Raw genomic sequence first — 12,186 nt, forward strand, 5'->3', positions numbered from 1 at the left:
CAAGGTTCATCCACGTTGTAGCATGTATCAGAATTTCCTTCCTTTTTAAAGCTGACTAATATTCCATGGTTTGTAAATACCGTATTTTTGTTTATCCATGCATCTGTAGATGGACATTTGGGTTGTTTCTACCTTTTGGTTATTGTGAGTGAATAATGCTGCTATGAACATTGGTATACAGATATCCAAGTCTCTGCTTTCAGTTCTTTTGGGTATATACAGAAGGGAAATAGTAATTCTAAATTTAATTTTTGAGAAAATGCTATACTGTTTCCCACAGTGGCTGCACCATTTATATTCCTGCCAGCAATATACAAGGGTTCCAAGTTCTTTGCATTCTCGCCAATGCTTGTTATTTTTTGTTTTTTGATAATAGGCATCCTAATAATGAGTGTGAAGTGGTATCTTACTGTAGTTTTGATTTGAGTTTCCCTGATGATTAGTGACGTTGAGCATTTTTTCATGTACTTATTGGCCATCCTTATACCTTCCTCAGAGAAATGTCTATTCAAGTCCTTTGTCCATCTTTTGAGTTTTTTATTGTTGAGTTGTAGAAGTTAATTATATTGTCTGGATATTAATTCCTCATCAGATATATGATTTGCAAATATTTTCTCCCATTCAATGGGTTGCCTTTTCAGTATATTGTATATTAGTGTCCTAATCAAAGTCCCTTGACATTCCATATGAGTTTTAGGATGGATTTTTTCTATTTCTGCAAAAACAACCATTGGGATTTTGATATGGATTATAGTAAATCTGTAGATTGCTTTGAGTAGTGTTGACATCTTAACAATATTAAGTGTTTCAGTTCATGAACATAGAATGTCTTTCCATTTATTTGTGTTTTCTTTAATTTCTTTCAGCAGTGTTTTGCAGTTTTCAGTGTACAAATTTTTGCCTTCTTGGTTAAGTTTATTCACAAGTATTTTATTCTTTTTCATGCTATTGTAAATGGAATCATTTTCTTAATTTCATTTTTGGATTGTCTGTTGTTAATGGTATAGGAATAAAAGTGATTTTTATGTGTTGATTTTGTATCCTGCAACTTTACTGAATTCGTTTATTACTTCTAACGTTTTTTTATGGACTCCAGGGTTTTCTGGCTTTCTACACATAAAGTAATGTCATCTGCAAACAGAGATGATTTTACTACTTTTCTAATTTGAATGCCTTTTATTTCTTTTTCTTGCCCAATTGCTCTGGCCAGAACTTCTAGTATGGTGTTCAGTAGAAGTGCTGAAATTTTGGGGATCTTTGTGTTGTTCCTGATCTTAGAGGAAATGCTTAATTGTTTCACTTTGAGTATGATCTTAGCTATGGATTTTTCATATATGGTATTTATTATGTTGAAGTAATTTCCATCTATTCCTAGTTTGTAACAAAAGGGTGTTAAATTTTGTCAAATGCTTTTTTTCTGCATCAATTTTAAGATAAGTATATCATTTTTTTCCTTCATTCTGTTAATGTAGTGTATTATACTGATTGGTTTTCATATGTTAAACTATCCTTTCATTCCACAAATAACTCCTACTTGATTATGATGTATAACCCTTTTAGTGTATGCTGTTGCATTCAATTGCTAGTGTTTTGTGAAGGATTTTCACATCAATATAATAGGTATTTGTCTGTAGTTTTCTTGCAGTGTTTTTGTCTAGCTTTAGTGTCAGGTAATGTACCTTTAGCCTTTTTTAAAAACATATTTGACATCTTAAAAGAACATTATGATCTTGATGAGCTATGTTTGGACTTAGGCTCATAAGGTTTAATTCCATTTCCTTATGTGACTTAGGTTTCCTGCCAGCATGTTTTACATAACTTTGAGTAAGCAGTTGGCCATCCTGTGGAATTTACAGGAAGTCCATTGTGTTATGTTGCTTTAGATTGGAGTTTACTGTGGGAAAGGTACATCTTAGAGCTTATGGATAAGTTTAAATTACTGAAGGTTCTTTTTTATATATATATAAATTTAGTTATTTATTTACTGCATTGGGTCTTCATTGCTGCCCACGGACTTTCTCTAGTTGCGGCAAGCGGGGCCTACTCTTCATTGTGGTGCACAGGCTCCTCATTGTGGTGGCTTCTCTTGTTATGGAGCAGGGCTCCAGGCACATGGGCTTCAGTAGTTGCAGCACACGGACTCAATAGTTGTGGGACGCGGGCTTAGTTGCTCTGAGGCATGTGATATCTTCCTAGGGCAGGAATCGAACCCGTGTCCCCTGCATTGGCAGGTGGATTCTTAACCACTGTGCCACCTAGGAAGTCCTGAAGATTCATTATTAAGATTGGTGGGATACTGTGGGGACTCTACATAATTATCATAAATCTAGTTTGTTACCTTTTACGATTTGACCAGCTCTCATTATAATGCCTAAGTTATTTTAGTATTAATGCAAAGATTTAATGTAGAAATAATTTCAACTTATCCTGCCTACCTTTTATAAGCACCATCAAGCTTCTGATAAGACAGACATGTTAATCAGATGTTTGTAACCAAACATGCCACTTCTCTAAAATAAATCTCAGAATTGGAAGATACCAGAGTTTAAGGCTTAAAATTTTTAAGAAATTCATGTTTGGTTTTTTTTTTTTTCAAAGTATCTCTTCATGCAAATTTATTTCCTCTAGCTGGTCTTTCTTAGGATAGTTCTTGAGACACTTGAGCTTTTTTCCACCTCCTACTATTTATTCTGTCCCACCATCCCCACTCCTGCTCACCTCTTGTGCCTAAGGCCTGTTTTGAAAACAGAGTTCCAAATGTAGTATTTTTCCCATTCATTCCCTATTTTTGATTTTCAAAATGACGAATTGCTGCTTTTGATAATGAATCTAAGATTGACAAAAATAAGACTTTATATATGAATTTTTAGTTCTGAATTTATTTCAGAATCTAGCTTGTCCTTTTCCTTCCATTTAATTATAGCCTACTTAGAAGCTAGAAAATTTTTACCCTAAAAGAGAATTGAAATTTCCATATCTATAATGAGTTCAAAATAACCATTTCTTGAGTAAATTGCAGATGTTATCCGTGCTGAACTCCGTGTGATACTAGTATCCTATGCCTGAATAGAATTTACTGTGAATTTTTTGTTAGAGTTAGAAGCCTTCCAGAGTTTGTGTATCTTTAAGACACTGGATTAGCTTTGTAAAGATACTTAACAAGTGTTACTTAATGACACATTTCTTTTAATCCTTCTAACTAGGATTGTATCTGTTATCTTCTCCTATCATGAATGTGAAGTTCCCTCATGTTTCCCACTGCTCTGATCCAGTGGTTCCTGTTTATCTCTTGGCCAGCTAGACCAGAAACGAAGGGATGGGATACAATAAATAAATAAATGAAATGGAAAAAAAAAAAGGGATGGGATACAGAAAATGAGCTTGTTATAAATGAATCACTGGTAGCTTTGGAGTCAACCCTTATCTCTATATTAGATTAGTGTATTGGATAGCTAAAATTCGTTTTTCAGCTTTAATTTGTGGACTTTTTCCTCTCAAAAGATACTTTGCTGTAAAGAATGCCTTACTCTTTCTTTTTTTTTTCCTCTGAGCATTTAGATGTAAAGACTTAGTTCAAACAGAATAGTCTAGTTTAGAAATACCACAATAGGATTACCAGTTCTTAAAATAATAATACATAATGCTTTTTGGATGATCAGAAATCATTTTAGAATCTTTCAGGACCTTTGGGTAATTTACATTAGTATTAGTTCTTATAAAGACTCTGTATATGAAAGGTTGAAGGCATTGAATTGAATTTACTCTGACATACTTAAAAACAACAACTTGACAGAGAAAGACAAATACTATATGATCTCATTTAGGTATAGAATATAAAAAACAAAAACAAGCTCATAAATACAGAAAACAGGTTAGTGGTTGCCAGGGAGCAAAAGAGTGGATGAAGGGAGTCAAAAAGTACAAAACTTCAAGTACAAAAGTTATAAAATAAATAAATAATGGGAATACAATGTATAGCATGGTGACTATAGTTAAAAATACTGTATTGCATATTTGGAAGTTGCTAAGAGAGTAGATCTTAAAAGTTCTCAGCACAAGAAAAAAAAATTCTGTAACTGTGTGGTGATGGATATTAACTAGACTTATTGTGGTGATCTTTTCACAGCATATACAAATAACAAATCATGTTGTACACCTGAAACTAATATAAGATTGTTTGTCAGTTATACCTCAGTAAACAACAGCAGCAACAACAAAATCTGGTACCTCATTAACATTCCTTTCATATGCTCATGAAAACTATGTAGACTGTTGGGGAAATTTTTAAATGATTTTGCTTTCTGACTTATTTTTGGAGTCAAGCGTTTTAGTGTATTATGTGACATTTTAGGATTTCTAGTCATTTTACCTTAACCAAAAAAAAGAGAGAGAGAGGCTTCTGAACACTTAAAAAATTATGTATCCATAATGATCATGGTGCTGGCAAATCAAACCGTTTTTCTCACTTCACATAGTTAACAGCATAGAATAGCATATAACATCTTTACCAAAAAAATGTTTCAGGTAGTTTTCCAAAGAGAATTTTGTTTTAATATATTTTCTTCTGCCATAGCAGTGAACTAGTAGTATAACATAGAAATTTTATGTAATTTAATGCATCAACAGCCTTAGGTGTTTATTAATCTTGGCCTAAAAGCCCATGTTCATGGTAAGACATAAATCTGAGAAATTATTTACCTGTTTTTTTGCATCATTGTGCTATCTTTCATCTTAGGTCTATCATTTGGCAAGTGTACGCTTACGTGATTTATGTTTAAAACTGGATGTTTCAAATGAGTTAAGAAGGAAGATATGGACATGTTTTGAATTCACTTTAGTTCACTGCCCTGATCTGATGAAAGACAGACATTTGGATCAGCTCCTCCTTTGTGCCTTTTACATCATGGCAAAGGTAATGTATAAGTTGGGGGAAGCTCTTTGCGGTAGTTACCTGTGTATGAAGCATGAGGTGAAAATCTGTTGCGCTTGATTGTTAGTTTGCCTTAAGCACTGTAAGCCAACAGTGGTAAATTCTGGCTACTATATCTATTCTATGGACCCTTCATTTAGTTTCATAATAATCAGCCTTCTCACTTAAGAATTCATTGGTTGTCAAGAAGTTGGAAAAGGTCTTAGAGACCATTTGTAGTAAAGTGGTTCTCCATGCTATTAATGGAGAACCATTTCCACCTCCACCCTTGTGACACCTCTAATCTTGTACTTTTTTTTAAAATTAATTAATTTATGTATTGGCTGTGTTGGGTCTTGGTTGCTGTGCATGGGCTTTCTCTAGTTGTGGCTAGTGGGGGCTACTCTCCATTGTGATATGCAGGCTTCTCATTGCGGAGGCTTCTCTTGTTGCAAAAGCATGGACTCTAGGTGCATGGGCTTCAGTAGTTGTAGCACATGGGCTCAGTAGTCGTGGCTCATGGGCTCCAGAGCACAGGTTCAGTAGCTGTGGTGCACGGGCTTAGTTGCTCCACGGCATACAGGATCTTCCCAGACCAGGGCTCAAACCCGTGTCCCCTGCATTGGCAGGCAGATTCCCAACCACTGCACCACCAGGGAAGCCCATCTAATCTTGTACTTCAAAGTAAAATGATCATTACATTTTAGGTGAGTAACTGAGGCCTAGAGCTGCAAGTAACTTGGCCCAAGTTACACAATTAAGTGACAACCTGTGATCTCCTAAATCATAATCTGATGTAAAATAACTTCTATACTATATTGCTTTCCAGTGATTTATTCTGTTGCCTCCGAAGAGCATTTTACTTTCTAGCTGCTACAACTGTTTTAAGTCATAAAATGGCATATCTTACTTGTTTTTAAAAATTATAATATGTCTGAAACAATCATCTGTAACTTTGGTCTTGATCATATTGGCCACACTGGCAGTCCTAGCAGATGTACATGTTACAACCTGATTTTTCAGCTTTTTGAGGCAGAGGACATGTTTTCAAACTCCTTTGTGACTTCCTTCTCACATTTCCTCTTTAAAATCTCTATACAAAATATGTGTTAATAAATGTTATTAACTAATCTTTTTTTTTGGCTATTACTATTTTTATTATTTCTCTTAAGGATACCAGAACCCTAAAAACCAGCCTTGGGTTTGTAACTTACAGAGAGTTACAAATATTTCCTTCTGTGGTTACAATTTTTATACATTTATTCCACAACCGCTAAGTAGCATACAGCACAAAAAAGACCACATAGTTACTCCACTTTTATAGTCGCATTCTACATTGGCATCCATACTAATAATCCTTTATGTTTGTATCACACTTTCCACTTTTAAAACAACACCTAAATGCATACCTCATTTATTTTACCATTCCAAGAATCTCCAGGGTTAGGACTCTGCTCTTTCACTGCCAAGGACATGGGTTCAGTTCCTGGTCAGGGAACCAAGATACCACAAAGATGTGTGGCACAGCCAAAAAAAAAAAAGAAAAGAATCTCCAAAGTCAAAACACTAACAATAATAACAACAACAAAACCAAAAGTTGTCCCAGAGCTAATAATATCACTGGGATTCCCACCAAAAGCAAACTACTTTGAGGTATGAAACATTCAACCCTGAAGCCATTCAGTATTTACACAAGTGAAGTCCTTATTAAAGTGGAACTAAAAAATCCAAAGTTTTAAAACATTCAAGGAAATAAGCCAATTTGAGTATGTCAACAGATAAAATTTAGAGCAGATTAGATACTCAAAAATTTCAGGTAACGGAATAACTGATCTCAAATTATGCACTTATATGTTTAAAATGATTCATAGTATAAAGGAAAATTCTTTTTATGAACAAAGACCAAGTCACTTTAAAAAGGACCTGAAAAATGTCATAAAGAACTGAATGAAACTTGGAATGGAAACCAAATGAAATTTGAATAGAAACCAAATTTCAGCCTGAAAGACTCAATGGATTAGAATATAGAGCTGAGGAAACTAAGAAACAATGTATCACATAGAGATGGAAAATACAAACAATCAAGAGACAGAGTTAGGAAACCTTTTTTTCTTGTTCCCTTCCTCTTTTGTTCTCTTGTGATTTGATGACTAACTTTAGTGTTGTGTTTTGATTCCTTTTTCTTTTTTGTATGTGTATCTATTGTAGATTTTAGATTTGCAATTACCATGAGGATTTGATATATCAGCCTATATATAAAGATTAAGTTGCTGGTCTCTTAATTTCAAATGCATTTCCAATATCCTGCATTTGTGTTCTCCCCTTCTCATATTGCTGATTTTGATATCATATTTGTGTGTGGATGATTTCCTACCTTTACTGTATGTTTGCCTTTACCAGTGAGCTTTTCCATTCATAATTTTCTTGTTTCTAGTTGTGGCCTTTTCTTTTCCGCTTAGAGAAATTCCTTTAGCATTTGCTGCAAAGCTGGTCTGGTGGTGCTGAATTCTCTTAGCTTTTGCTTGTCCGTAAGGCTTTTGATTTCTCCATCAAATCTAAATAAGAGTCTTGCTGGGTAGAGTATTCTTGGTTTTAGGTTCTTTCCTTTCATTACATTAAATATATCATGCCACCTCCTTCTGGCTTGCAGAGTTTCTACTGAGAAAGATAACCTTATGCGAATTCCCATGTATGTTGTTGTTTTTCTCTTGTTGCTTTTAATATTTTTTCTTTAAGTTTTGTCAGTTTCATTACTATGTGTCTTGATGTGTTCTTCCTTGGATTTATCCTGCCTGGACCCTGCACTTCCTGTACTTGGGTGACTGTTTACTTTCCCACGTTAGGGAAGTTTTCAGCTATTATCTCGTCAAATATTTTCTCAGGTCCTTTCCTCTCTCTTCTCCTTCTGGGACCCCTATAATGTGAATGTTGGTGTGTTTAATGTTTTCCCAGAGGTCTCTTAGACTGTCTTCATTTCTTTTCATTCTTTTTTTTTTTTATTCTGTTCCATGGCAGTGATTTCCACCATTCTGTCTTCCAGGTCACTTATCTGTTCTTCTGCTTCATATATTCTGCTATTGATTCCTTCTAGTGTATTTTTCATTTCAAGTATTGTATTATTCATCTCTGATTGTTTTGTTCTTTAGTTCTTGTAGGTGTTCATTAAACATTTCTTGCATCTTCTCTATCCTTGCCTCTGTTCTTTTTCTGAGATCCTGGATCATCTTCACTGTCATTATTCCGAATTCTTTTTCTGGAAGGTTATCTGTCTCTGCTTCACTTTGTTGTTCTTCTGGGGGTTTTATCTTGTTTCTTTATCTGGGACATATTCCTATGGCATTTCATTTTGTCTTACTTTCTGTGATTAGTTTCCGTTCTACAGGCTGCAGGATTATAGTTCTTCTTGCTTCTGGTATCTCCCCTCTTAACTAATAATCATTTGTGTTTTTTTGAACACTACCATAATTCAGGCTTTACCATTTCTGTGGAGAACATCATTATGGAGTACAGGTTTAGTGTTAATGGACAGTGAAGCAGAAGAAAAGAGTAATTTAAGTGAAATTTGTGATAATAAATAGACTAGAAGGGATTCCTGTATGGATCACTAATTTATTTTCTTTCCTTTTGGCATCACTGTGACTTTTCTAAGTGTTGAAACTCTACAGTCTGTTCTGAAATAATAAAAGCCTAATCCTATAATAACCACTCAGTCTTATTGTGAAGCACCGTAAGACATTTTCTATCCTTTAGTATGTGGTTAATTTACTTTTTTTTATCTTTTTTATTTTTTTTATTTTTTTGGGGGTACACCAGGTTCAATCATCTGTTTTTATACACATATCCCTAGTATGTGGTTAATTTACTTTTAAATAAGTACTTAAAAACTAATAAAACTGGAGACTAAAGGGGATTCAGCAGATCTGAGTTTTCTTATATCATTCTTTTTTATAAAGAAATGCATTTCCAGTAGAGTTGTACCATAGCAATCTTAGTGCTTTTGATTAATGAAACTATTAGCTGGGTCCCCACAGGCCACAAAACCTGAACTTTTAAGGTAGTAAAAGTCATAAATGGTAGTGGTTTTTAGTTATGGAGTGGCCTGGGGTTAATAGCTTTCTGCAAGACTGCTCTCAGTGCCAACCTGTAATTGAAGTTTTTGTTCAGAGCCATTTTTCTTTTAAAAGCAATTGATAAGTGCAATTTTTATTTTCCTTAGGTAACAAAAGAAGAAAGAACTTTTCAAGAAATAATGAAAAGTTATAGGAATCAGCCCCAAGCTAATAGTCATGTGAGTTGCATTATTTTTCCTCTTGTCCCAAAATAGATTTGTACTATTTCTCTGCTGACAAGTCATATAAAAGGTAAACTTCTTTTCTAGTTTTACTATAGATTTTTTGGTTTAATGGACACCGTTAAACTCAAGACAGTTTTAATCAAAAGACAATTTCAGTGGAAGCCAAAAATCTTGCTGTTTCTGACTAGTCTGTATGTTATATTTGTGTATATATATATATGCATATATATATATTCCATTGCGTACATATGTATTCCATTTGTTCATTTGTTGAGTGGGGATGTTTTTCACTAGAAAATCTAATGAAAAATATTTATACTAATAAATACTTTTTAATTGTATAAAACTTGATTCTCTGATGATGTTTAAATCCAGTGTGGGAGGGAGGGGACATGGGGATATATGTATAGATGCAGCTGACTCACTTTGTTGTTCGGCAAAAACTGGCACAAGAGTGTAAAGCAATTGTATTCCAATAAAGAACTTAAAAAAAAATCCACTGAAATTTGAGGATATATTAGCTTAAGTCTAGCTTCTTTTTCCATCTGCTAGGAATCTTAATGTTTGCATCTTTGAATAGATGTCAGGCATTTCTGATATAATAACCATGGCAAGAATTCTATACAACCTTTCAGTCATGGAAATATAAAATGTTAGTGTAGTGGCCTGGCACATAGTAAGCACTTAATAACTGTTAGCTCTATATTATTGTTATTATTGTAGCTGAAGAGCACAGGATTAGGTTACCTTAAGGCTTTGGCCGTTCAAGAACCTGATTGCTCTGCTCTAAAGGAGCATGATGGCCTTTTCTCTGGCCCCAGTGATCTGCCATCTTAGACAAGAAGAGAGATGTGGTAGCTCAGCTATCCCTGGCCCCAGTACTAGTGGCCATACCCCCTTCTATGAGAGCCCCACAGATAGTTTCACTTCTTTACTTAAGCCCCAGATATACTGCTAGCAATATAGAGATATTAGAAGAGCCAAGTATAGGCATTTCTTACATCCTGTGACAGGCTAGAAGAGGTCTGGTTTCTTGGCCTCTTCGGAAAAATCCCTCAGGAACAGAGCTTAGAGAGGTTCAGAATATCCCTTAAGATCATTAAGGTGAAGTTAATGTGGGTCAAAAATGGGTCAAGCCACAGCTTCCTAAATATTCTCTCAATACCAATATCCATAGGATGAGGGGGACTGGATCATGCCTTTCAGCTACCTGGAAGGTTAAAAACAGTTTAGGGGCAGGGAGAGAACAGCTTTTCATGTGGCAGTCTGAAAGGAGATGGGCATAGATGGGAGCAGGAAACCAGGCCCCAGTGAGATCAAATGCATCTCTTGCTCTGTACTTAATTCTTCTATTTTGTAACCTCCTATAATGGCATATTTCAGATGGGAGGCTCTGCTTCAATATCCTCTCTTCTAAGATGTTTGCCATTATCTACATTTACCAGGCTACTAACATCTTGCCCTTGATCATCACCCATACAAATACTTTTTAATTGACTTGATATCTTGTTCTTCTTCTTTTAGTTTTGCTTAACCTGTGCCTATTTGTGACTCAGCAGTCTTTTTTTACCCCTCTGACCTATAGGTCTATAGAAGTGTACTATTGAAAAGTATTCCAAGAGAAGTTGTAGCACACAATAAAAACCTGAATGGTGATTTTGATATGACAGATTGCGGTAAGTTACCCAGTTTAACGTTCTATATGTAGTACACCATTGGTTACATTGTACATAATACAGTGGATATCATGGAGTTAATTATGTAGGTGGGGTGCATATGTATATTGGGAAGAAGCAAATGACTTTGAGATAAATATGGGTCATGTACCTCCCTCCAGAGAAATTGTGTATTGAAACCATTCATTAATCCCCTGTTAATTGTGTTTTAGAAGTTTCCTGGTATACACATTAATAAAATACATAAAAGACACTTAATGAAATTCAAAAATAAGTCTGACTGACAGGGAAAGTAAGACAGCTGTCGGTAATCTGCCTGGGGAGAAAATTAAGGAAATGTCCTGTTTATTAATAAGTGTATAGGTATTCTGCCACCATCAACATCTTGTTTCTACCATCATACTAACACTTCAGGTACTAGTAATTTTTTTAAAGAAAGAAGAATCAGATGTTCAGTATTCATATGTTGATAAGTTATGAAAATGCCTCTTCTGCCTGTTTCCTTTTCCTTGTCTCATCTTTCCATTACTTGATGTACATATATATTTGTACGTGTGTATATAAGTACTGTAGTTTATTTAATTCCACAGAGTGGGACATTTAGGTTGTTTCCAATTATGCACGGTTTTGTTAGGAACATCATTGTAGGTTGATCTTTGGTCCACATCCTTAGGGTAAATTCTCAGAGAATATTGACTGGGTCAAACACATTTTTTTTTAATTACCCAAATATCCATGATCATTATGGTGTCTACTGGGATCTGAACTTTTAAGATTTTAACAAAAAAAATTCCTTAATAATAATGTCCTGAAACTGATCCCATCTAAGGCTACACAGGCCAAACTCAATTCTTTTTACATAGATATATTATCCCCAACCCTTATCAAGGCAATAGGAAGTAAACCTGACAAAATACAAAAAAAACACAAAAAACCTTCCTATTTTTGTTGTATACATGCTGCTCATCTGTCCTGGGTGGTTTTTCTGTCCTTGCAAAACCAGGTATCAGGTTAGCCGGGAAACTGTGTTCTATGAGAAACAAAGTAACTGCTAGCGAGTATTTGGGACACAAGGAGCAGTGAAGTTCAAGACAGTAGAATTTGATACATTACCTGATAAAGTTTGAGGTACATGAAGGCTAGCTACCCTCTTTACAACATAAAGGTTTCAGGTCCTATTCTGTTTTATATACATCTATTAACTAGATATTTATTAGCAGGCAAACAAAAAACCATTCTTAAGATCCTTTGCAGGTGATGGCACAGAGCAGGGAGAGTATCCTGGCACCCAAAGAGGGACAAAGTTA

The 12,186-nt window shown here is 34.9% G+C and overlaps 1 protein-coding gene across 3 annotated transcripts in view; it reads left to right on the forward strand.

Moving 5' to 3' along the window:
- Positions 1 to 12,186, forward strand: part of RBL1 (RB transcriptional corepressor like 1) — a 63,255-nt gene that overhangs the window by 39,027 nt on the left and 12,042 nt on the right. For all 3 annotated transcript variants that reach the window (XM_057701070.1, XM_057701072.1, XM_057701073.1), the window contains exons 17-19: positions 4,736 to 4,912; positions 9,126 to 9,197; positions 10,789 to 10,879. In XM_057701070.1, coding sequence (XP_057557053.1) covers positions 4,736 to 4,912; positions 9,126 to 9,197; positions 10,789 to 10,879 — 340 coding nt within the window. The remainder of the gene's footprint in view (positions 1 to 4,735; positions 4,913 to 9,125; positions 9,198 to 10,788; positions 10,880 to 12,186) is intronic.

The sequence above is a fragment of the Hippopotamus amphibius genome, chromosome 12 (assembly GCF_030028045.1).
Source record: "Hippopotamus amphibius kiboko isolate mHipAmp2 chromosome 12, mHipAmp2.hap2, whole genome shotgun sequence".
Lineage (NCBI taxonomy): Eukaryota > Metazoa > Chordata > Mammalia > Artiodactyla > Hippopotamidae > Hippopotamus > Hippopotamus amphibius.